The 27,205-nt window shown below is 43.4% G+C and overlaps 1 protein-coding gene across 2 annotated transcripts; it reads left to right on the forward strand.

Moving 5' to 3' along the window:
* The first annotated feature begins 3,265 nt into the window (after positions 1-3,265).
* Positions 3,266-6,994, forward strand: snx10a (sorting nexin 10a). Of its 2 annotated transcripts, none has more exons than XM_084563377.1 (7): positions 3,266-3,541; positions 4,711-4,758; positions 4,961-5,047; positions 5,123-5,223; positions 5,312-5,410; positions 5,550-5,744; positions 5,836-6,994. In XM_084563377.1, the coding sequence occupies exons 2-7, from the start codon at positions 4,726-4,728 to the stop codon at positions 5,918-5,920; spliced, it is 600 nt and encodes a 199-aa protein (XP_084419503.1). In that variant the 5' UTR covers positions 3,266-3,541; positions 4,711-4,725; the 3' UTR covers positions 5,921-6,994. The 2 variants fall into 2 exon arrangements, with proteins under 2 accessions (XP_084419503.1, XP_084419504.1); XM_084563378.1 differs by having other exon boundaries at positions 5,839-6,993.
* The last annotated feature ends 20,211 nt before the right edge of the window (positions 6,995-27,205 follow it).

Raw genomic sequence — 27,205 nt, forward strand, 5'->3', positions numbered from 1 at the left:
GAAGGCCCATGTCCATTCTCTGATGAGTCACAGCTGTCCCACAAGGGAGACCTACACAATATTAGACAGGTGGTCATAATGTTAATGCCTGATTTGTGTACGTGAACAGTTGTGTTTTAAATTGTCATAATGCACGTTGACCCTTTAGAATAATATTCAAAACATTTTTTGAGTTTGACCTCTGATGTAGAGTGATCTTTTACTCTGATTCTCGTAAAAATCTGCATTTTAATTTTTAAATGCAAGACTCTGATATGTGACATTAGTTTTTCCATTGCTATTGTTCCATGAGTGTCCTGGGTTTAAGGCGGCAACGGTGCAGCAGTGTGGAGTCCTCTTGTGACTGGCATTAGGGCATGGGAGATGGACTTTGGACCTGTATTATTGCGGATGACATGGCAACTCAGAGCTTTCTGTTCTCACAGAGAAAAGTTCACAGCACTGTATTCGAACCCATTTGTCTTCTCTGTATGTTTAAATGCCAGAAGAAAGATAAAGAAAAAGCCACTTAACACATTTACATTATGTTCAGTAATGTCCATTTCCTTTTGGCAGCTTTTTATTGAATGGAGGAATAGTAGAATGAACATCAAAATAAACCAAAAAGCATTTTTTATTTTTTTTTTCCCCCTAATCTTTAAAAAATAGTTTAAATTTGAGATGTCTTGATTAAATCAAGGGCGGCACAGTGGCGAGGTGGCCAGCACTGATGCCTCACAGCAAGAAGGTCACCGGTTCGAATCCATGGGCCGGCTGGCCTTTCTGTGTGGAGTTTGCATGTTCTCCCTGTGTCTGCGTGGGTTCTCTCCGGGTACTCCGGCTTCCTCCCACCATCCAAAGACATGCTCATTAGGTTAATTGGTGATTCCAAATTGGCCGTAGGTGTGCGTGTGCGTGTGAGTGTGAATGGTTGTCTGTCTCTGTGTGTTAGCCCTGCGATGGACTGGCGACCTGTCCAGGGTGTACCCCTGCCTCTCGCCCGATGACAGCTGGGATAGGCTCCAGCAGACCCCCGCGACCCTTAACAGGACTAAACGGGTATAGAAAATGGATGGATGGATGATTAAATCAAGTGTCTAATCAGTGCTAAACAGTCATGACTTGTATGCTAATTAGCCTCTGTTATCTCGCAGGTTAACAAAAACTGCACATGATCTCTATGGCAGGGAAAGTGAGTCAGGCCATCAAGCACAAAGTCCCTATAGACTATATCCTCATATTACACATATTCCACAATACATCATTAGATAGTAATAGACTTCTAATGTAAAACAAATGCAAAGAGATTATAAGAATGATGTACATGTCAGTGGAGAAAACAATTCTGTTTGGACATCCTCGACTACATTACCACTGTGCTGTGTCTAACGCATAATTGTTGTCCATGATGGAACAGTTTACTAAGTTTGCCTCAACCAGCCAGTCAGACAGGGATTTACTGGAAAACTGTTAGTCCTTTGCAGCGGTTTAAAACTGAATTATCAGCAACTGAAAGGCTCTGTATCAGTGGACTTAAGATAAGGAAACCTCTGTATGCAAATCAACAGCCTACCTTCAGGTATTAGAGTATTTATTTAAGGTCACTTCTCACTAATTTGGATTCACTCCTGGGCTGGACAGGATTTAAAGACGACTTTGGTAAGAATGCTCTGGACTAATACGTTGTTGCAGTATTTACAGGACTACTCTGCATTAGGGGAGTCATATTTGATATATTAGATGTGGTGAAAAAGTAAAAGTAGTGATTTGAGGTTGAAACTATTTAAATATCCTACATGCATGTTGCTTGTATAAATATATTGTTGCCTCAATATTGTTGCATTCCTCTTTATTTCTGGATGGAATATGTATCTGTATTTTGTCTATAGTAAACTGACTACCTCAACACCAAACAGACTTTCATCAAAAGTCTGCAAACTCTCAGACTCTGGAGCTGCGCTCTTAGTTTTTTCTCTATATATAGTTTAGTGTTGTGGGCTTGTATTATTGCACAAGTAGCAGTCAAGTACAACAATATATGTTATCCCTGTATCAGAACTACTACACTTGTGGTTGGAGGTGAAAAGAGCTGAAATGGAACATGTTTTTATCAAAGGGTGCCAGGTCGTACATAACGCATATACACTCAGGGCTGTCACTTGGATTTTTAGAAAAACCTGGAGTCATGGCAAGCAACTTTACACCAATCAGCCACAACATTAAAGCCACTGACAGGGGACGTAAATAACATTGATCATCTTGTAACAATACATTGTTCTGCTGGGAAACGTTTGGACGTGCCATTCATGTGGATGTTACTTAGACATGTACCACCCACCTAGACCAGATCAGGCACCCCCACCCCATAGCAATGACACTCCTTGATGGCAGCAGCAATCCCAGATGCAGCCTGACACAGGCACACACACAAAAATGGTTTAGGGACAACTCAAAAAACATGAAAAACAGCACAAGGTGTTGACCTGGCCTAGATCCCAAACTGATCAAGTATCTGTGGGATGATCCACAGAAGCCCCTCCCCTCAACACATATGACCCAAAAGCCCCCACTTAACAACATTGTTGTGTTGCCAGGCACAGCAGGACTCCCTCAGAAGGCCCATGTCCATTCTCTGATGAGTCACAAATGTTTTGGAGGGACTCAGGGGAGACCTACACAATATTAGGCAGGTGGTCATAATGTTATGCCTGACCAGTGTATTTTCAAAAGTGGTGCAGGAAGCAAAGTCGGGTTTTCCCCACACTGCCCATAATATTCAACATTCAAGTTGTTATCATTGTTATTTTAAGTTAGATAATATATATATGTGTGTGTGTGTGTATATGTATATATATATATATTTTTTTTTAAATAGACTTTGTGATTTTGTAACAAAAAAAACTTAATGTCACCATATCTACATGAAGGCTATTTAACTTTTTTGTTTATTTTTTTTTTATTTTTTGTTGTTTTTTTTCCACCCTTTTACAAACTATTGGAACTAAGTTGAAAAATATTAATTGGTTATGGCACGTTAAAAACCATTCGAACTAGCCTGTAACATTTCTGTCAGTAGTGCATGAATAATACTGACTGCAATATTAATATCTTAGTTCCAATAAACAGCATAAGAAATAGACATAGTTAAAAAGCTTGTCGTTCAACCAGCACTAGCTAACGGTCGCCTCCAGCTCGCCTCCTCCCACCAGGTGATACCATTTAAACTGATCCTCGGGCTCGGTGAATAAGACACAGGTGCGCAGTGAGGAACCGCACGGCACACTTCTCTCAGAGGAGGGGTTATTTCTTTTTTCGGCCACTTTCTGGATGAATGGATGAATAATTTAAAGGAACATTTTTAAGGCTTTTTATTTAGAGTTTTGTGTATATTTTATGTTGAAGTCGCGCTGAGCGTTTGGGACTTGGTTTTAGCGGCAGGCAGTGTTGGCAGTGGTTCGGGCCAGGCAGGGCTAAGCCTCAGAGCCGGGTCACCGAGTTGGTCCTGGTTGTTCTCGAACGCCGGATCACGTCTCTGGGAGTGGAAGAGTGGAAGAGAGGACAGGTAGGCTCGACCCGGAATCAAAATTAAACTTAAATGTCGTCATATTTTGTGCAGAGGGTGTTTTCACTTAAAACTATACCTACAGCAATTTGTAAGACAATGCATTATTTGTTTCTTTTACATGAAGTGCTATATGCTATGATAAATGTTTTTAACTGAAGCACTTTTTCTGTTAAAAGTATCTGCTGTTGATGGCATAAGAGTTGGACCTTGCCCAGGTTCTGGAGATGATGTTTGTGCCTAGATTATGGTTGGAAAGCTACTTGAGGGTGTTTTGCTCATAAATCTGTGCTTTATTTTGCACAATTGCAGCCCAAAGCAAAGTACTGCCACCATATTATGTAACCTCTAGATTCTGGAACAATTTGAAGTTGATCCACAAAGATTTCGCCTAAAGCATCTTTTGGACCCCATTTGACCAGGGCAGTGTGTGGAATGTATTGAATTCTTTCAACAGAGGGGATTTATTTTATTTTATTTTTTTAAGTGTGCAACCTGCGGTATCATTCTACATGCTGTATGCCAAAAAATGACAACTGTCATGACAAAGAAAATGACAATCTAGATGTTTTGCAGGGCTCAACTTCTAGATTTGTGTGTCTCCGGATGTGGCCTGGTGACTCTCTCATTGTTTGTGCTCACTGATTAGCTCTGCTGAGGCCTGTGGCCCATTAATGTGTAATTGAGTAGATGATCCAGAGTGTTGACAAAGCCTTTAGATGCGCCGGTCATGTGAGAGTATGAGCCTGATAAGAAGGTATCTAACTTTTACGCATGTGGTCAGCTAACTTTTTGTTTTTTTTGTGTAATCCAGGATAACTTGCATCACAATAGCTACATTTGTTTAGCTGTAGAAAAGTGTGTCGGTGTGTATCCACGTTGAGGTGTTTTGAGCCAAGATTTTCCCCCTCGCAAACTAATTCCCCCTCCTTTGCCCTTTGTTTTGCTTTACGCTGCATCAGCTCCAAATGTTTGCAGCATTCACACATTGCTATACAATGCATATCGTCCACTGGAAACAACCGACATGCAGGTTTTTACGCAGTGGCTCCTCTTGTTTTCATGACCCACAATAGTCTTTAAATGCTATTTTTTTGCAATTGCCATTTAGTGCTAAAATAAAACACGTTCAAGTGCATGCTAATACTTGTGCCTTTTATCTCTTGCAGGTCTTTGTACTCATTATGGACAGTATTCTGGACAATCTCTCAAAAACTGTAAGGGGCCAATATGCTTCTCAACATATCTTCCTGTTAGTCTCATGACTATGCAGTTGTAACGAGTCAACAAACCAGTGCTCATGAGACACATCTTGCTATGTTTTCAATTCCATACATGCATGCCTTTAGCCTGTTTTGATGTAATGCAACTTGTAATGTAATGCTATTTATTTATTGATTTTTATTTTTTTTCCATAAGGAGTTCATCAGCATTTGTGTTCGGCATCCAAAGCTCCATAAAGATGAACTCTGGCACACACATGTTGATTATGAGATCTGTGTACACGTAAGTGCCCTTTCAAGGAGTTTAAGATTGTTGGGGTAATTGACAAGAAGTCTAATGACTTTTCTCTTTTTGCAGACCAACAGCATGTGTTTTCGAAAGAAGACTTCCTCTGTGAGGCGGCGTTACAGTGAGTTTGTTTGGCTGCGTCATTGTCTCGGACAGAATGCTCTCATCATGTATGTTCCCACCCTTGAGGTTTTCATCATTTACTATATGTTGTAGTTAGTGTAATTACTTGGCTGTAATGATATTGTCTGTGTGCAGAGAGTTGCCCAAGTTGCCACCTTGGAACCCCTTCTTCAGTCTGAGGAACCCAGGGCAAGTTGACAAGAGAATGAAGGGCCTGCAGGAGTTTTTGGAAAAGTGAGTTTCTGCAAACCATTCATAACACTTCCGGAGTGTTAATGTAATTAAATGTAAATGTTTCCAGCACTATTTTAGCTTTTGGTTTTTAAAATGTCACTGGCTGAATGGATCTCATTTAATATCCTTTCTCCTCTAGTGTTTTTCAAACTCCCTTGCTGTTATCGGACAGTCGTCTCCATCTGTTCCTCCAGTCAAACCTCAGCATCGCAAAGATTGAAAAGTGTGTTCATGGTAAAACCAGGTACACCGTGGCTGAAGCAATACACCGTTCCAGCAGTGGTTACATTGGCAGGTTAGAAGACAAGGCCTCTTGTGACTCTGACTGTGAAAGGTATGATTATGGAGAGAATGACTAAGTTTTTAAATGGTTCAGTGTCCGTTTAATGCCAAAATGACCTGCCCCTCCCCCCTCCCTGTCGCAGCAGCTCATCATCATCAGGCTTGGGACTAAGTGTTGACTCTCCAGTGCGAAGTAGCCCCCTTCCTTTCTTCCAGTCCACGAACTGAGATGCAGCGCCGAGTTCAGCTGTCCCTCGGCCCACTCATCGGCACAGCTTGAAGCACTGCGGTGCTGCACCTTTCCTTCTTTCTCAATGTAGGTCATTGTTGTATGAACCAGTTTCTGATGTTCCACTGAGCTCTTGCTATTCTTAACCTCCAAAGAGCAAAAAAAAAAAACAACTCTGTTTTAGCTTTGTTAAATTCAATAATCCCCTTAGACCTCCATTTTTAATTTGCCTGAGTTTTCTCTTAAATAAGTGCCTTAATAATTTAAGTTATGCGTGTGTGTGTGTACTTGGGGAAAAAATATTTTCATGTTTTAAAAAAAAAATGTATAGTAAGCCTACATTTATAATGGTGAATTTAATATCCTATGTATATATTTTTATCATTGCACTAAAGATGTATTGAGGTTAGCAATGAATGAATGTTTTGAAGTGAAGGAGTTGTTTTTAGAAAACTGAATACTTTTATGATTTGTTAATGGGTGAATAAACTGTCTTTTTGAGGAACATAGGTGTGCATCTTATAATGCAAATCTTAATGGCACATATTTTAGTTTGGTTTTGTAACATATCTCGGTGAGTACAGTATAGTCATGCACTGCTCTATCAGGCCAGTAGATGGAGCGTAGGCATCATGGCACCCTGAACCCACTGAGAAAACGGAAGAGGAACAATGGTACACAGCCCTGATGGGAGATGGTTTAGGACACACAATTTGTCTACATAATATAAAATATTCATCTGCAGTTAAGAATCTCAATTCTACAATTTTTAGCAGGAAGGAAATGGTTTGTTTCCTTGTCTGACTAAAACATCTGAATGGCTCTGATCATCCATTGTGCATTTGTGTTGTATACACAACAGTTGTACTAAATTTTGGAGTTTGTATCCACAATTTGAAAGTATGTAAGAGATGGTTATGTACGTATCACTGCAAATGTAGTCGTTGAATTGAAAGTGTCTTTGGTGTTTGAAGAGGAGATTTGTTACAGGTCATTTCAACTCTGTCACAGCTTTCCCAGCTGAGATGGTCTAATTAAAGGTAGACAGCAAATTAATTTAACTATTAAACTGCTCTTGGGAATCACCTGAAAGGAACAAGACAGCTTTAAACAGTGTGTGTGATACAGGAATGTGGGTGTGCCGGAGTGCCGGACAGCCCTGTAAATTGAAAGCTGATGAGAGAAGCAAAGGCTCATTAAAGGAGACAGCAGCTGCCCTCCACAGCACCACCTCCCCCACCAACCACAGGACTGATGTGCGGCCAGCCCAGCATTAAACCTGGCCTGTCCCGTGTCTGTCCTCTTCTCTCCTTCCCCTGGATGGTGCTGTCTCCCTGTGCGCGCAAGCCATAATGAAGCTGTCAGTGACTTCACACAGCAGCCACTGAGCTGTTCCCATGCAGCAAACCCACACTGTGGTGTCATGTCTGAAAACACACTGACAGTTGCGAAACACACGTAAATACGCGCTGGTGGGAAAGTTGTGGATGAATGAACATTTTCTCCTTTCATCATCCTCTGTCATTTTCTAAGTCCCACTGGTTTTTGGTTGAAGCTCTCTGTTTGCTGTTAAGTTTGACCTTATCAACGTAGCCCATGACAGGCATACAGCATGACACACGCGTTCACCGTTTGGTTCAGAGTCGGTCACTTTTGTGTCAAAACGAAATGCAACCGCAAGAAGTGGCATCTTGTGTTTGTGTGTGTGTGCATACTCTCATCTGCCTTTCTATAAGAGAAAAACATCTAGCATTTGGATATTGAGTATTCACGGTACATGTCTTTTTCAGCTTGGTAATTTATAACTCAATTTCCAGTGTGCATTGATGCGCTTCATACCTCCAAAACACCAAACAAAGCCCAAACCCAATTGTATTTCAAAGCAATTAGGGTGTCCACTGAGTTGTGAACGTCCCACGTTGCAATGGCTCTGGGCCCGTGTGATATTTTTAATTGTTAATTTTCTGTCACATTAGTCAACTTTGGCAGCTTTGGACAGGTGACTAAGCTCCTGTAGGCGACGCGTAAAATGACACCGAACATACTCTCAGCTTTTTGATGCAGTGTGGTGGATGGGGCTTTTATGTGTACGGGGGGAGTAAAGGTCCTGCTGTATGTGATGAGTTAAATGACAAGAAGGTATATCATATTTACAGCTGTTTTATGGTAGGAGCCTCTCTAATGCTTTTCAATATACGTGATGACTGCCAATATTAGCATTAGTTTATGAGTTTAAATTATTAGCTCATTTATACTTTCACCTGAAGCAGGGAACGGCGTCACCTCCTTGACCTTACAAAAGCCAACAATGGCAAAATCCATACGAGCAATTAGCCTCCACAGCTCTCAGTCTGCGCCAGCGCTTATTTTTTTTGCACCCGTGTTGTCTTTCCATCACTCTTTACTCCTCCTCTTTTATAATCCTCCATTTTCCTTTCTCTCTCATTATCTCTCTATAAGCTGCTAAGTTAATTATCTGTACTCTTTTGTACTTGGGTGCACTCTCTGCTGACACGGCAGACGCACTGTACCTCAGCTGTCAAACCGAAAGTAGGCCCGGGTCTCGACCTTGCAGCTCTATCGTCTTCCTCTCCAATCTTTCTCTTTTTTTTTTTTTTTGCGTGCTCTGAAAGTGTGTGTGTGTGAAGTGGTGGCGGGGGTCAAAGGTGATGACTTGCATTGTATTTGTGATTATTACCTCTAAAGTGCTATTGCATAGAGCATCATTAAAAGCCAATGCTCCTCCCTCCCCAACCCCACCGTCACACGCCTAAACATACACTCACACACACTCATTTTGCACGCACTCCGCACATCACCACCCATTTAGCAGCTAAAATACGACTCATGCGCAGATAAATGTCACAGGGCCATCTATCTGAGAGTGTTAAAAGTCGGCTAATGGAGATGACATATTAGCTGCCCAAATGACTGCCATAAAAACTCCCACCGTACCTTGCAGCACTGCCCGGCCTCTGCGACTGCAATAGGATACGGCACTGGCACTGCAAGCGTCTCTCCAACGGAGGGTGATGTCATATCTGGTTGGAGTTCTTTTGATTCAATAAATTCTGTAGCTTCTGAAGGTGGGATCGGCCAAATAACGACTATAAGATAGATGTAACATATTTACTAAGGGCCACCACATAATATTGCATCACACACTCAATATAACACTTTCGATGTAATGCTAATGACCTCTCACCTTTGACCTTTCATAGAGTAATTATGAGTCAGGTCAGCTTTACTGCTGCTGTTTGTGTGTGTGTCAATTGCAAAAGCTGCCCTCACAATCAATACCCCGTCCTAGTTGAAGATCCGCCACAGGTACGTGATCACCTCCTCCACTCCTCCTCCACTCCTCCTTCATCCCTCCTATCTCTTTATTAATTACCCTTCTCTACCCATGCGTGTCTTTCCCTCTCTGAGTGAATGGAGCAGTTGTAATTGCTTCTCTCTGGAGCAGTTAGAAGCGGCACAAAGGAACCGTATAGAAACCGCATTTGCATTCAAGATGAGCTGAGATGGAGAGGAGGGAGGGAGCACTGCCCTCCTGCCCCATACCGAACAGCTCCACTTACACTGTCTTTCTCTCTTTTTCTCTCCTTGCCTCCCTCCTCTCATCTATTGTCTCCTTCTCTCCATTCCTCCCTCCACCTTATCTACTCCCACCACCCCCACCTCCTCCCTTTCGCAGCATGGTTCCCCTTGCATTGTCTTTCCAGAGAGTTCCAAGGTCGACGGGAGCTTGCTCATCAGAGCAGGGTATTGTACGCTTAGTGCTGGTATGGATGAGCTAATTTGTGTGAGGAAGTGTGTGCACGATCCTGCGTGTGTGTGTGTTTGCGTATGTCCTGAGGCCTGTGAGCATATATGTGCAGAAATATGGGGCTGCGTGTGTGTGTGGCAGTATTTCTAATGGCTGGTAAAAAGGGGTGAAGGAGGGGAGGCTGTAATTAATAACTCAAAAGCTCAGAATTGCAATTTTTTATAACCACCAATATCTCACCACCTTTCAGACCTAAGCCATCACTCTCACTCACTCCCGTGGAGCACACACATATGTGCACACAGAGACACACACGCACACACACCAACTCCTGAGGGCTCTTCTTTTCCAGCTTGATAAGCATTTCTCGTTTGTTTCAGTGTTTTGATCAATACAGTTAAAACGCCAAACCAAGCATAATTAGGTCTGAGATGGCTCCCACTGTGACTGAACAGTCCTCACCTAGGGAGGTGCTCACCATTATCATCATCACTCTGTGCATGTGTATGTGTGTGTGCTCATACCACACGCAGCGTGATCTAATAGAATTGACAAAGTGCACATCAGGACGTAGATTAAAGGAGAACTCTGAGCTATAGGTTAATTCCAGCAGGTGATGGAGTCCCCCATTCGCCGCGCATTCAGTCACCTCCATCTTCATTCCAGTAATCATTTAGACAACCTTAACAATGCATCTCTGCCAGCAGGTTCATTTCAATATGTTACAGGCCACCTCAATCATTTTTTTATTGGTTTATTTACTCAGAACGATACATAGATGGAGGCGAGAGAGATCATAAATTGTCCACAATTACCATTATGCACAGTAAAAGTGATGCTCCTTTGTGCTATAATCCGGGGTGAAGACCTTTATAAAATCCATCTTAGACAGTAAGGACGATTTTAAGTACTTGGAGCACATTTACGTTCACAGCAATTGTATATTTTCCCATTAATACTAAAATAAACCTTAGACTTGATGCCTGTATGTCAGTTTTGTGCGCAATGTTCATCAACCGACGCCCCCAAATTATAAAAAGCAGCGCCTGCTGAGGCATTATCCCTTTATCACTTGCAATTTCTAGATTTTTTTTTTTCAAATGTTCATCTTTGATCTCCACATCAGTGATAACAAGATCGAAAGTACTCCAAGGGTTAAAACTAGGGTAGCCCCTCTTTCATCCTTCCTTTGCACATTTGAATCAATTGTAATGAAGCGGTACAAGGTTGTAGATGACATTCCTATCATCCTTTATCTCATCCTGCTCTTTCAGCGTAAAAAAAAAAAAAAAAAAAAGGTGCAGTTTGTCTCCAGGGTCACTGCAATCGCTTGTAGAGAAATGTGAACAAGGGCAGATGACAGACACCGGGTTAAGCCAACATATACCAGAGTTTAAGTCGAATTGTCCCTTTAAAGACAGAGCAAGCGAGAGAGGACGTCTCAATTCTGATCACGACCAACAAAGAGCTTAATATGATATGTGGCGGAGCGTATGTGTGGTTGGAGAGTTGCACAGGTGTCTACGAGGGAGAGAGGGAAGAAAGAGAGTGTGGGAGATCCAAACTGCTGCTGTTTGAGGAGGATAATTTCAGAGTAGAACTGCATGTTGTGCATGTGCATATGTCCACAAGCAATGTGTGTGTGTGTGTGTGTTTTTGTGTGTGTGTCTGTGCGCGTGTGTGCACCAGGGAGGAAGCGGGGTGGGAGGAGGATTTAGACCCATCATAAAGGAATTCTCCCCCCCAGCCCGTAGCTCATCCCGACACTTTTATGCCTTTTTATTTTCAGGCCCATTGCAGCCAAGCCCAGAGATGTGATTTATACTGCCTGGCAGCATGGGCACTGCAGCAAGAAAGACAGATGGAAGGAGGGAGGAGAGGGGGAGGGGGGAGGAGAGGAGGAGAGGGGTTAGTGGGAGTTGCAGAGGGAGAGAGGGGAAAGGGTGTGTGTATGTGTGTGTTTGTGTGTGTGTGTGTGTGTGTGGTGGGGTTATAAAAAAGGGGAGATGAGGAGGAAATGGGAAGAAAAAGAGAAGGAGAGGCAGGAGGCAAAAAGTACAGATAGAGGAAAAAAGAAATCTCCTTCGCTTTTGTGGCGAGAGCTTTCTCAATTGTCTCCCTCTCCATCTCCCTCCCTCTCTGCCACGTCTTCACCTCTACATCTCTCTCTCTTTAATGAGTTATTGGCCCTGTCTGACTCAGGAAGAGAAGCCCCATCTCTCCACCACACTGGCGCCCTGACAGCCTAAATCACCCCCCCACACACCCTCCACACCCCTATCCCCTTCAACCATTCCTCTATTCCCCCGCCCCCCAGGGCGACCGGGACACTCCTCCTCCTCTTGCTTGCCTCACGCCTGCCTGAGGTGTGTGAAATATTCATGGCGCTCCCATTGATTGGGACGGGAAGTATTGGGAGGGAGGTGGGCACTTGACAGGCTCAGGTCTGAGGCGGCGTGGAAGACGAGGGGGCCGCCGCCCACAAAGAGACAGCTCACTTACAGGGAACATGGACTGAGTGCAGGGGGCGCAAGAGATGGGCAGACAGGGGCGGTGGACAGAGGTGGCAGGGTTGTGGAAATGGGAGGCAGGTGGGAGCCAGGAAGAGAGGAAGGGGATCTTGATGTTGCATGCAGGCGCACGCTTTGGATGTGTGTGTGTGTTTGTGTGACACCTGCCTGCTGGTGTGGCGGTTGTACTGTCTCGGCGCTGTAACATCTCTCTTTGTCACCCAGCCGCCTGAGAGGAGATGAGCTGCCATGCCGACTGTCGTTCATCCATCACAAAAGACAGCACACACACACACACACACACACAGCCACACAAGCATGCGTTCTCTCCAGAATGCGAAACTAAGAGCGCATTTGCTTTCGTCTACATTCTCACTCGGATAAAACATTTTTTCGGGGCGTCTGTCGATACATTTTTCCCTCCCGTCCCTCTTTGCCTCCACCCCTGACCATAACTGTCACAAAAATATTCCAGACAAGAAATTACCTTTCAAATTCAGCTTCGAATGAGAGCAGAGGCTGCTGAAAAATCTTTGCTTTATTACCACATTAAATCATGTTTATTTTGCCCGGAGACCTCAAATATGATACTGAGTACGCATATCTGTCTCATTCACAGCATCCGGCGTATTCTCAAAAGAGCAATGCACTGGTATCTAAAGCAGAGGGCCGTCCTCATGCAATCTACCCCGTAACCAGGGTCAGTTGTAACATCCACCGGGGTTAATTGTAACAATCATAAAATGTGCTCTTTTTCTAATTAAAGTCTAATTACTTTCATCATTAATTTTAATGGGGTCATTTATAATGCCTCAACAACAAAACCATGTATGTGCGCCTCTGTGAGTTTCCCCTTCACGTTAAACAGCATGACTGTCATTATCCTATATTTCTAATATTATCAACAAACCATGTGTTACTCTTCAGTCTTTCAGCACTTTTAAACTTGTTACTCTTGTCTGACATTTTGGACTGTTCCTATTGAGCACCCAAGTGTTTGAAAGGGGGCCAAAAACATTTTGTTTTTTATTATAAAATAGTTCCATGACTTCCTAAAACTTTTAAGCACACATTTCTCAACTATCAGCAAATTGTACCTTTCTGTGGCTATTTTCAGCTGAATTTCTACGTTTGTGAGTATTTGTGGAGGCAAGACGATCTATATGGGTTTCACCTAAAATAAACTGCAGTGCCGATGCTCCCCCCGACAAAAGAATACACCACTAAGTCAAACAGATGTGTTTTTTAACAGTGTTTTGTTTCTCAGAGGATGATTTGATTTGATTTTTTCATGACATGATAACAATACAACATCACCAGTTCCGTCTTGTAACTTATCTTGTAATACAATCTCTGGGGCTAAATCCTTTTAATTTAGAATCTTATTTTTTTGTGTATGTGCGAATTAGTAAACTGCTCTAAAAGAGCCCTGAAACCCGAGGTCATATTTCTGGTGTTTTTTCAACTATCTCTGAGGGGGTAGGTTCACCTTGCATGTCATATCTGCGCTTTGTCCTCTCTCCTAGCTCAGAACGTAAGCCGCCTCCCTACAGCAAAGGCAAATTAAAGAACATCTCTCTCTCTCTGCAACATTTTCAGCGCGTCACACTTCTTGTAGGAGGAACATTTCAAACCCCAAACCTGACTTCATACAGATGGAACAGACCTCCTAACAGTACAGTGTTTTTAGGTGAAGGCCGCTCGTATAACATTGATGACATGTTTGCTGCAAGGTTCATGGGGATGAAGGTACTGATGCGTTTACCTACCGCTGCACACACCTACTGAGTGAATGCACTTTAAACGCCGTTTGTTGTGTTCGCAGAAACTTCAAATCTTTATAGCTTCCCATTGCATTTTTTATTTACGGATCAGCCCATGTATGCCGTTGGGTTTTATTTAACCACAACAGTCAATTGGCTCTAGAGCTGTTTTAGCCCGGCACAATTTACGACCACTCTAATTGCTCACCGCTCCCGTCTCATGGCGCGTATCTTTGAACGAACAAACACGTGCTGCGCTGTTTCTTCAACCGCACGTTGTCGTAGGCCTAACAGCCCATACTGGCACGATGAATTTGATAAATCCCCTTATCGCCCCGGGAGACAATTAAAGCGCATGTGACAGGGGTCCCTATCTCCGCTCTCCTCCTGTAGCGCTTCATTTAGAAGCCATTTGTCTCCGCTATGGATTTCCTATTTTTAATGGCGCGCGTATGCAGGGGTCGGGGCCGTGCTGAATAATAGATGCCTTTCACTCCCTCTCTTTCCTTTTCATTCCCTCTCTCGTTCATTTCCTCATCGCCGGGCCCCATGGGAAGGTGTCGGTGTCACTCTGGAAACCAAGGTGCAGTGCTTCTTGTGCTCTCCACATTCTGGCAGGAGGCTATTCAATCTAGCGGACGGGGCTTTTGGTGGAAGCTTGCAGCAGACAGTGAACTGATATCAACGGGCACACGTTAACCCTCAGCCTCCCCCTCCTTCCCTCCTCCTCAGTAAAGGACGTTTATCACAGAAGGCGAGGCCGCTGCGCAGTGAGGTGATATATCGCCCTGGCCGAGCGCGAATGAATAGACTAGTAATTATCCCGTTAAAAGGGTGGCCAGACAAAGAGAGAGCCTCGCTATAATTTAAATTGTTTTGTTTCCCCCACAGTCGAAGCCTGGCCCGTTGACTGACATCACGGAATGGGAAAAGTGAGCCTATTTATAGCCTGAGACGTTCAGCTAATTGTAGAATTTAATAAGGTTTCTGGAAGAGTGGATTCTGTAAAAGCCAGAGGCCTGCACCGCCACTCCGCTCGGCTCTTATATCTCCTTCACATCTCTCTTTGGCTTTGCACTTTTGCTTGCTGCCATATTTCTCTCTGCATCCCTCACTTGATGCTATCCTCCCATCTTGCCTCCTCCTATCGCACCATCTCCTCTTTTCGCGCGTATCCTGACCTCTCCCCCACGCTTCACCTCCCAACAACCCCTCAATTTTTCTTCCCCTCCCTCACCCTGTTATCACATAAAACCTACCGCAGACTAAAACTCCTTTCAGTTTGACTTCGGGATTCTGATTGTGTGATCCTCAACATGTCACAGTGGTTTAAGGTGTGCAAGGATATATGTGCGTGCATGCCGATGATTACAACCGAAGACGTGTCTGAGTGTGGGTTCAAGTGTGTGTGTGTGTGTGTGCTTGTGGTCTCGTCTGGCGTGTGTGAGACAGGGGTAATTGAGCTCAGAGAGTTTTCTGTCTTTGGTGGCAGAGGGGAAATTGGAATCTTCAGAATCCATTAGAGAGACCCTCTCTCAGTATGTGTGTATCTGTTTTGTGTGTTTGTTTGGTCTGTTTGTGTGTCACATCCGTGTGTTTAGTGACAAAGAGAAAAAGATGCAAGTGCGTCGGGGGTAGAGGCGTAACTGTAACCATGAGCGTGCAGAGGATGGACAGGATAAATATAAAATATAAAGCCGTAAATTAAGTGAAACTGAAACCTTCTTGCTTGCTTGCTTGTTTTGTTCTCAGCGGAGTCCCCGGTGTGTACGCGCCGGCGCTCTGACACTAACTGACTGAGTACCTTCATAGACTGCAGGGGAAATGTGGAGAAAGAAAAGAGGGAAGGTGAGCGGAGAGAGCGGGGGAACAGCAGGTAGCCAGTAGCAGATGGTCTCACGCTTCCTCCCTGCAGAGCTATCACTCTCCTTCTCTTTCTCTCTGCTCTCCTGCCTCATGTTCTTTCCTGCATCACATATCGTATAATGTATCATCTCACCTCAGCGTCCTTGGTCATGTACAGTATTTATTGTCTTGCACTTAACTCATTCCTACACCACCTTCTGTTGGCAGGGTGTGGTTAAATGGTAAGGTCGGAATTACTACTAAATTATATATTTATCTCAATGTTAAATCCGGTTAATGCTCATTGTCTGATATGGGTTATTCTTCTGTGCCATAGACCTCCATTGTTGTCCGAAGCTACAATGTAGCCCTGCATAGCAGTGTTCCTTTATTTCCATGAACATAGTCAAAGTGATTTATTTAGACCTGAACCCACATACACGTATGAATTCATCACTAATAATAGGCCCTGACAAGTGAACTATTAATTCCAGTTAAAGTGATGTTCTTTAACGTCTACACAGGCTCACAGTTTTAGGAGGCCACTGAACCTAATATAAACATGAAAGGCACAACATTAAACCCACTGACAGGAGAAGTAAATAACACTGACCATCTTGTGACAATACAATGTTCTGCTGGGAAACGTTTGGCATTCGTGTGAATGTTACTTAGACATGTACCACCCACCTAGCAAAAACCAGACACCCCCCACCCCATAGCAATGACACTCCTTGATGGCAGCAGCCATCCCCAGCAGGATGCAGCCTGACACAGGCTCACACACAAAAACTGTTCAGGAACAACTCAAAAAACATAAAAAACAGCACACGGTGTTGGCCTCCAAATTCACCAGATAACAAACTGATCAAATATCTGTGGGATGATCCATGAAGGCCCCTCCCCTCAACCCATAGGACCCAAAGGCCCCCACTAACAACATTCTGTTGCCAGACACCACAGGACACCCTCAGAAGGCCCATGATCACTCTCTGATGAGTCACAACTGTTTTGGAGGCACAAGGGAGACCTACACAATATTAGGCAGGTGGTCATAATGTTATGCCTGATCGATGTATATTTACAGGCTTTTTGAAGTGATACCTAGTTGTATCAGTAGTTTGGGAAGTATAAAGTAATCATCCAACCCAACACAATGGACATTAAACTTTCTTGATTCAGTAAGTAGGTGTGATCTATGTCAATTGTTGTCTCTGTTAGTGATGCCTTAGAGATTTTTGCATTCATCTTAATACAGTTGCATACTAAGTATAATTTAGGTGTACTAATCTGTCAAATACAGACATCATAGGTTCATCTTTATGTGAATAAAATGTATCAAGGAGAGCAGTGCATGAGTATGAATGAAAGCAAATTCACATCACACTTTCACTGTATTTCTGAGTGATGAAAGGGGAAACACGTGTAAAACATGTCAATTAAAGTGATAAGTGAGGCATTTTCTTGGAGACCAAAGTGTGCGTTGTAGAGGGAAACGAGCTCAGGGCAATACAGTCACGCTGTTAGCCCCTTAGTCACGGCTTCTTTAACGGGGAATGCGCGGCGACACTGACGTGTGCGTGTTTTCAGGTGTGACGCTATGTTTGTGAAGTCATGTTTGTGTTGGGAACAGTGCTTAAACTGATATGAAACTTCATAGTGCAGTGGAGAGGTATGCATATGTTTGTGCTTCCCCGTATGTGTGTGTGTTTGTGTGTGCGTGTGTGTGTGTGTGTGTGTGTGTAATGATTAGCCTTCTCTTAATGGGAAAATAACGTCAGAGCCACTGGGACGTTTAATCCATCTGAGCTGATTCTGTTTCCATCACAGCTATTGATCAACTCCAGTGACAAATCAACAGGGGGCTACTTCTGTGTGTGTTTGTGTGTGTGTGTGTGTGTGTATGTGGAGAGAGAGCACCTTACGCAGCATTTTGCCATGTCGCCAACCGAACACCTAGTACAACAGTAGACTCTATTGAGGTGTTTCCCTGTTTCTTTGTTCTCCGTTTCAATCTTTCTGTCCCTCAGTCTTTCATTAGCTTTTTTAATCCTTTTTTTCCTTTCTTGTTTTGTCTCTGTTTTCTTGCTCCCCCTCACCTCCCCCCTTCCCTCGTTCCTACCTTCCCTCCCTCCATCTCTTCAGTGTTTAAGTGGTATTGGCTTTAAAGGGGCAGCAAATCAGTTGCTGATTAATACTGAATTTTTGGGGCCATTTGTCTGCACCGTTGCCCCTGTCTGTGACACCCGCCCCCTCCTCTTCTCTCCCAGCCTTCCCTCTTTCTCCCTCTCTACCTCTCCTCTTGTTCTCCTTCCCTCTGCGGTGATGAATGACCGGCCGATTGCCGAGGGATTAGAGTCGTCACGGTTACCTGTGCCTTGACAAAGTGGTCCTGATTGGTGACCAAGGCACTTCATGGGGGGGTGGGGGGGTCATATCTCAGAATGCACTAGCGTGTGCTTAGGTGTGTGCGTGTCTATGTTCTCAGTCTCATCTGAACCTGTGTGTGGTCTGTATGTGTACAGGCAGGGTTAGTGTACACAGTTTATCACGGTTGTTGCTGTGATTAGGGGCAGGGCTCCGTTGCATGGGTGTTTGTGCTTTGAATGGGGCAGGGGTGAGCTCTGGCTCTCTCAGATGCTGATTTCGTGTGACAGAGATTGGCGAGGTCCTGGCAGCAATGTGACCACACTGACACCCGAGAACCCCGTAAACGGGTGCTAGTGGACACTGATGAATCGGCACTCAGTGGAATCGAACACAAGCCTAATCAGTGCATGGATTCCCCTGCAGCAACATTTTTCAGTTTTGTCCTGCCTGATCAGGTGAAGGCCATCAGCTATGTCAGATCCCACTGACCCAGCCCCTCTGTCACTCACACCCATGGGTGATTAGGTGCATTACGTATTATCAAGCAGGCCTGGGATTTCTGCTGAACCCAGCTGGTAAAAATAGAGCTGGGCAGGCGAACAAAATTTGTCTTGGTTTGGGATTATTTTGCTAGTTTTAGTGGTATAAATAATTTTTAATTACTAATTTGAAATAAACCTAAAGTCATTTTTTTCTCATGGTCATTAGTCTGTCTTCATATGACAAACAATGTTTGGTACAGATTTTTCATGCTGCTGTTTTCTAAGGAGTAGAGAATTGCTTCATAGGCCTATCAGAGGACTACATGGTGTTATGAAATAACTTTTAGGACAGGAACAGCTGTATCTGGCAACACTGGATGTAGTGCTATGTATTGATAGGTGAGTGTGCATTTCTATTGTGTCAACAAAAGCTCGCAAAAATGCAAGAAGCTGCCAATTTGTTACATGGATGTTACAACCAAGCAAAGTGGAAGCAAAACATAAAAGTTTGTTCTGAAAAAAAGCAGCGTGTCTTCTCTATGGACATTTAGTAATATGTGTTCGTGTCTGTACTTGTGTTCTTGTGGACTTGAGAAACACCAACAGATGCTCTCCAAGGTCTGTTCCAATTCAAAGAACGCATCTGACCAAGTTGACCAAGTACATTCCAAATGTCCGGATGTGTTCTTGCCCCGCCGGTTTTATTAAGGATGCACCAGAAGGTAACTTGTGTGGACTTGGTACAGTCAGGTATCCCAGAATGCATTTTGTGGGCGTCATCAAGTACGCCTCTGTTCAAGTTCTAGAATTACCGTACTGCGTCCTCTCGTCAAGTCTGAACTACAAAGTCCGTAGAAGTTTGCTATTGATAAACACACCAGGCCTCTTCAGCTAAGCCTTTTATCTACATCTCTTGCCAGGTCTGAATGGTTAAGGCAATCCAAGTCCATGCACCACCCAAAGACACTTGCACTGTCAGCGGAATGACAATGGAGGTGCAGAGGGACATGAGACCTCCTACCTCAAAAGGATTCCTCTAAGAGCCCTAAAATAGCAGAACTCTGACCCTCCATAGTCGTGTCAGGTCTTGCTATACATGCAAGAATTGATGCCCCTTCACATGAGGATTACACAAACCGTAAATCCACACCACTCAGAGTTGATCCACCGAAAGTGGACTGACTTCTACACATAACTCGGGTCACACACAAATCCTCATAAGTTTACACATGGATGACAAATTTGAGGGTAGATGTGACTAGAGTGGATGCTTGTAACAAACATCAGAGGTATACACATGTAGTATATTATGTATAATATTGTGGCCCTTGAAGTGACCAGCGTCTCCAAACGAGGGTTCTTGCGCCAGTATATGGTGCTCTCAGACACAATCAGCAAATGAGTGAATATCTGAATGTCTGCACTAGATGTAGAGTTCTGTGGGAGCTAAGATACTATGCAATTAAGTGTGTACTTTTTGAAACTGCCTTCACAGGCCTTCGTAGGGTTGCACTTGTTACACCCAGCCTGTCACTTGCATAACTGCTGGGTCCTTGTTGGAGTGTTGGTTTTAGGAAGTTAGAAAAACGTTTTACCCACCTCCCACCCAGACACTCCATGCTGTCTGACAGACTGATACGCAATTATTTTTAAGAGCAATGAGCCAAGACATATTATGCCATTACTTCCTTTAATTTATCATTTTTGAGAAGCACAGAGTCAGTATCAGTATAGTTTGAACAGATAAAGAGATTTTGCCTCAGTTAGTCACCACAGGACACTGATTCATTGCTGGCCAACAAAGGCAGGGACTGAGCAAATATTACAACTGTCTTGTATCCTGTAGAAATCAAGATTATCATCAACATCGTATTCAAAATATGACATCTCAAAAGTTCTGTTGCGTGATTTGTGCAGAAAACTTCTAAGTGTTAGATGAGTTTAGGGTTAGGGTTAGGGTTAGGGTTACTTCCAGTCATACACTGCAGTCTATGCAGTTTAAGTTGTGAGTTTAGGTTTAGGCTTGAGGCTGCTCTGAACTCTTGGTCTAAAACTATTCTTTTCCCAGTTTTGTTCCAAGCTCACATCAACTCAGCATGCATCTCTTTATACAATCGTTTATACGTCAATCAATCAATCGTCTCATCGTTATACATCCTTCTTGGTAAATTCACAATCTACTTGATTAAATGCCTACAATCTGTAGGCATTTAATTTACTCAAACATACAAATAACCATTTTCTTGTCACACAATAGGCATATAATGACCCTAATATTTACCAAACACACGGGCTGCTGTAATCTCTGTTGCTGCGGATGTTCATGCTGTCCACTTTCATGTCTCAGATCTGATTCAGACATGTAAGGATGGATCTGAGAAGAAGCCATATTCAGTCAGTAAGGAAAGAAACTATGTTACTTAGTACGTTCATGGCTAGTTTTCAGAACTTCCACAAAGGGAAGGTGATGAGGTGGTGCTCATATGCAAAGGCTTCCGCAAAACTGGTCAATCGGAAGAAAGCTCGTTTTTAGAGATGGGGAACTTAAAGAGACAGGAGCAGTGGAATCCCAGAAAGAAAACACAGACCTGGTAATTAAGAAGCTAATAGATATAGTGTGTCTATGACACCACTATAAGGATAAATAGAAACTTCCCAGAAACAGCTAATCAAACACAACTGCATTCACCAACACTACAAGTCACTGAATGCACTCATGATCATTTACTGCTTACTTTTTTTTGACTTTCTTCAGGTCTCAACAAGCTGAAAAGCAGATGACCCTGCTAACCTGAATCTGAGACTTGCTTTCAGAATGTCCCTTCTTTGGGGAACATGGTTTCCTGATAACAAAAAAAAAAAATAAAAAATGCAGGAGGGGGGAGAGGAGACTCAGACAGACAAAAGGAGATCAGGGCTTTCTCTGGTGGGTTCCTCCTAGAAGCTGTCAGAGCGGGGAATCCTAAGAGGACGGGGAGAAGATCCCTCCTGTCCCTGCAGGCTATAGAGGGATGAAGAATGGAGATATGAAGAGATGTGCAGTTTGGCTAGAAGATGATTATGTCAGGGCAGTGGAGGCTGAGGAAGAGCCTTGACTAATTATAGCCATCTATTATAGACACAATTAAAACCTGGCTAATTTACTGCAGCTCGCCGCTCACACACCCAGCTGATTTATACCAGAGCTCAATGACACCCAGAGGACACACACACACACACATACACACACACAAATGCACTTGCATGAAACTCAAATAGAGAAATTCTCTGCTTTTAATTCACAAATGTATGCCGATCGCCACTGTCTTTAGAGTGCTAACTTTAGAGGGAACGGAAACCCTTACCAGGTATTTTGCGCCATTCACTTTTATTTCACCTTCCTCTGTTGGGGTATACACTGCTCTAAATGAGGAGCGGAGTTAATGATACAAATACATCCTCTGAATCATTTGTGTGAGCACACGGGCCTATTAGCAAGCAACCGACTGTTAGCAAGCTTGTTAGCTTAAATTACTATTTGTTTAACAAAATGAGGTAAAGCGCTGATAGTAGAAGACCAGCGGGAAGAAAAAGTCACAGTACGGAGAAAAAAATATCAGCGAGCTACTGTGATTGATTACTATTAGAGTGCTCACACATAAAGCAAATTTGACTTTGAATTGATTTGATAACTTTTATTTTGAACATGTTAGTGACAGACAATTAAAAAAAAAAAAAATTCCACATGCTTTTTTGCTTTAGTTGACCTACATGTTCAAAAAGGAGTCGGAAGAAGTACATATTTATATGGTCCTACCCCCTGTCATCACCTAATTTAAAAAGCAAACATTGTGATCTTGTAACAAATCAAATCTGCATCAAATTCAGCCACTGCTAATAGTGATCCGGGTTTTACCTCTTCGAAATGAATACGGCCTTTGCAAACATACACGCAAACATGTGTGAACCTCTTGTCATTACTCCGCCACGCGCACCTGCACCGACACTTACACAAAGAGACATTTTGGAGAAGAAAAGAAGAGAGAGAGAGAGCAATATATCAGCAATTTTCTTGGATGCTCAGTAGGTTGTCAAGGTGTTGGGTTGCTGCAGCGACGAGGCTCCACCTCCTGCCAGGATAGGCCATGCCTGTCTGCATTTGCTCCTCCCTTGAATTGATCAATCAAGCCACAAATCCTGACAGGAGACCCTCCCTCCTGGGTGGCTCTACCAATGGAAATTGCTCACTTACTCTCCCCTGCTCCCTCGCTCTCTCTCCCTCTCTCTCTCTCTCACTCACTCACTCACTCACTGATAGCAGCCCTCAGGTGATGTGGCGCTTTAAGGGTTAAGTCGGCAGCATGCTAGATCTCTGCAGAGGTGACAGATGCTTCCTATCCCACCCAGCACCACAGGGGAACCGGAGACACTCAGCATACCAATGAGCCACCGTCTGACACACACACACAGGCATAAATATGCATATGTGAACACAGAGAAATCACAGACGTACCCAAACACATGCACATGCTCAGTTGCATACGCCATGTACAGGGTGGGGTATATAAAAGATGTCATATTTATGATAATCAACTGTATGCACGTCATTCGAACATCTTCTTGATTTGTATGACTGGCTCTAAAACAAATAGACGAGCATGGCTTCCCTTCCAGTGGGAGTCAGGCAGATGTGATCCTTTGTCTCAACATATGACCTGTTATGGAGGGCCACAGCACACCACTGTACCATGGCAAGCACACGCACGCACACAAACGCACACACGCATGCTGATACATTCAAACATATGGCGCAAAACACAGTATATGCACACAAGCAGACACATACACAGGCTATAAAAGTGACAGCTGTCGCCATGATGGAGCACTCGGAGAAGAGGAAGTGAAGGCTTAGCCACCGCGCAACATGGTGTCGAGAAGACCTGCTATTCATTTTCAGCTTAATATGTTCCAGCCCATTGGAAAAACATTGCAGCATATAATGTAAGCAATTTCATATGCGCACACCACTCCTCACAGCTTTCCCTCTGAAGCGCTCGGCAAAATGAAGAGACCAGATTTAGCTGATGGTTGACTGATTTCAAAAATAACACAGAGCCCGTGAGTGTGTGTGGGGAGACGTCTGCTCAGATTTTGTGTGTGCGCATGCATAAAAGCATTAGCATTTGAAATTGTGCGGCTATGTGGATGCGTGCAGGCCCATCTATATTTTGATATGTGTGTGTGTTAATTAATCTGGTCCCATCAGTGTCTCTGTTATGCACCTCTGCACATTCACTCTCCGGAGCTGCATCACTTGATTGTGGTGTTTATCCAGCAAAGCAGAAAAGATGATCAGCAGAGTGACACGAGATAGATGTCTCTACCGTCACAGATGCAAATATGTGGAAACATACAGCACTTTTACGGGCACATCAGCGTTGCCGTTCTGAGACACCAATTCAGTTTTCAGTTGAAAACAAAACATTAGATTACACGCGCACATATACGCACTGGCACGTGATTAATACAATTCTTTCTCTCTGACGATAAAAAGGGAAAAAACGCCCATGAACACACATACACACACAAACAAACAAGCACAGTGAGCCCCAGCCGGTCCCCTAGCATCTTTATATGGGTAAATAAATGGTGTGCTTGGCAGTGGGTAAATGCATGTGCTCTCAGCCTGCGGGCCCAGATGGCGGCCCAGTCGTTTGCTTTACCTTGTTTTGTTTAATTACTACAATCAACTCTCTATTTCTTCAATTAATCACCACCAACCTGTTCCATTAGTCTCGCTCCCTCCCTCCCTCCCCCTCTCTCACTCTCTCTCTTGTGCACACAAAGGCTACACAGCTATGTGCACAAATTAAATATAGAAAGATGGCAAAGGCACAAGCATGTTAATATTAACAGAAGCCACGAGGAGGGCGTTAATGTGAAAGCCACACAGATACACACACAGCAGGTATGCAGCAATAGTGCCCGTCAACGTGTTAATAATTTAAGTTTATAGGAAACTACGGGTGAAGAAGCCAAATTTAAAGAGATAGAAAATGCACAGTTATACGTGGAATAAAGTGGTGGGGATGGAGAGATGGAGAGGTGGAGAGGGGAAGGAGAGGAGCGTCAAGACAGCAGCATGGAGGTGGCTGACAGACGCCGGGCATGCGAGAATAACGGGGCGGAAAGCACTTCATTACGTCCTTTTATTCCGTTATAATCACCGCGCGGCCATCACTCCTGGGCGACACCGGGGCCCGGGCCCTGACACGAGGATTGATGCACCGGAAACGCGGGGCTCCTGCAACACAATAAACAACACCATTAACCAATGTGGCCCCGTCGACGCCGTAAACAGTTCATATTAATTATAGTCCGCCCGATACGCGCCTCCACGTTGCATTTAATCCGCCCTAATATGACGACAACCGAGAAGATTGTCAATTATAGTTTTATGTGTGGTGTAGATGATCGCGGGTGCAGGTTGTTGCAGCTTGTAATAGAATTAGATGGAATCAATTTGAAACACAGACAGAAATGAATTGATGCAGGCAGGCCCGTGTAATTTCATCATCAACCAACGAGGTACATTTACTCCAAGTAAACACTTTACGCACACTTTAGAAATTGGCTTTGCGCAAGCAGAACTCTTTGGCGACTAGTGTCTCTTTATATAGGTCCTCTGTGGGGGAGTGTGTGTATGTGTGTGTCGGTGATGATGTAGAAAGCTATATCAGCGACTACTGATGCATGCCCATTAACAGGTCTAATTTGATCGAGGCTATAAAAACATAATGCTACTGTGGAACCTTTCTAAATGTGATCATCAAGTGCAGGTTGCAGGAACCTAAATGTGACATTAATGCACAATTAGTGAGACTGCTCACCAACACACGCGGGCCTGCCAGATGGAAAGCGGGAGGCGGCCACTGTTTGTCTTCTACTGCCATCTAGAGGCCAACGCGCGGTACGCCCTCCACCACATGAGCACTGAAAAATCCGTTTCATATTTTCTCTTTGTCCCTATTGTATTTGTTTACGGCGTGATCTTTGGTAAGTTATTGGCTAGACCATTATCTGACCACCATGCCCTCGACCTCCTTTGTTCCTTTAGCATTCTTTCCAACCGTGTCTCCTTTTTGTTTTTTTGTTTTAGATCACTGTTTTCACATCATTGTTGCCCTGTCAGATTTTCACACTTTATTTATTTATGTATCACTAATATTCGAATTGATGTCTGGAGTCTCTTTTTTTTTTATCATCCTTCCTCATAATAATGAGAAGAAGAAGAAGAAGAAGAAGAAGAAGAAGAAGAAACCAATGCCCAAAGTCACAACAATCACTACAATTTTCCACTTTTCTAGTTTTGATAGTAGTTACTATACAGCCATTATGTTAATACTGAAAACATATCATGTGACATCTCAGTTTCTTAATAGCTTTCAAGAGGTTCACATAAAAAGAATCCACATACACATATTCACACACATGCACACAAAAGAAAAAGACATTCTTGCAGATATAAATCAAATTTCGGTTACAAGGGTTTTGACACTGAGAAGTTTGCTCCAGATATAAACTGTTCTCAGACAGTACCACAATGATAGCGAGACGTCTCTGTGAACAGGGATCATCAGCATGCATGATCGAGCCAAACATCATTTTGTTGTCAAAAATGCATTTTTTTTTGTAAACTGAAGAACTGCGGTTACTTTCATTCCCACAAGCACAAAAGAAGCCAAACAGCTATAAAAGAAAGTATGAGTTGTTTGCAGTAATGATTTACAAGGCTGCTTCCTCTCCAGGCTCCGACCAAAGGTATTTTCTAAGTTCTCTGTGCACTTTGACCTCATGGAAGCAGCAGTATTCAGATAAAATATAGCAAAGGATTGACCCGTTCAAACCCGAATGTTACATTTTCTAGATCAGGAAGAGCTACAAAATCCATTAAAATGCAAGATGAAAGATAACATATGACCATCAAAGAGCACTGAGCCCCATGCAGTGGCCGCACAGACACCACACTCCCTGCTTACATAACTTACATTACTGCACAGTGATATCAGGGTGAAACAATGCAAAGACGTTGCGTCGCACCATGTTTGAAATGACTGTGTCCATTCTCAGAGCGATCGGAGAACAGGGAGGAAGTGTTTGTTTGCATGCATTATAAACAAACTGTAAAATCCAGCGCAAGATGCATCTCAGGAAATGCTATGAAGACAATGTGTAAATATTGTGATGTTGGAACTGGTGAAGAAGCTCGTGTTTTTTGAGAAGAATGACATGGGAACAAGCGCTTGCGTTGAGCTATTGGCTAGTTTCACAACTCTTGTCCGTTCCGTATGAAATTTCCAGCCTTCTAATCATCCGTTTTGATTCAGAGTCAGACATGGGTTCATGCAACATTAAGAGCAAATTAGGGGTTAAAAATCTTTCATTTAAAGATGAAATACTACCACGAATTAAACAGTGCCTGACATTTCCTCAGAAATGACTGTGTTGAGCTCAGTCCAGCATGATGTGGCCTTGGCCTACATGTGCAACCATCACTAATGGGCAG

Source organism: Chelon labrosus (genome assembly GCF_963514085.1).
Source record: "Chelon labrosus genome assembly, chromosome: 16".
Taxonomy (NCBI): domain Eukaryota; kingdom Metazoa; phylum Chordata; class Actinopteri; order Mugiliformes; family Mugilidae; genus Chelon; species Chelon labrosus.

What these genes read in the sequence shown, in the direction of transcription:
- snx10a (XM_084563377.1), top strand. Translation starts at nt 4,726, where the DNA reads ATGGACAGTATTCTGGACAATCTCTCAAAAACT. An exon ending in TGGACAATCTCTCAAAAACT is followed by an intron (nt 4,759 to 4,960) that starts GTAAGGGGCCAA and finishes TTTTTCCATAAG; the next exon opens with GAGTTCATCAGCATTTGTGT. An exon ending in ATTATGAGATCTGTGTACAC is followed by an intron (nt 5,048 to 5,122) that starts GTAAGTGCCCTT and finishes CTCTTTTTGCAG; the next exon opens with ACCAACAGCATGTGTTTTCG.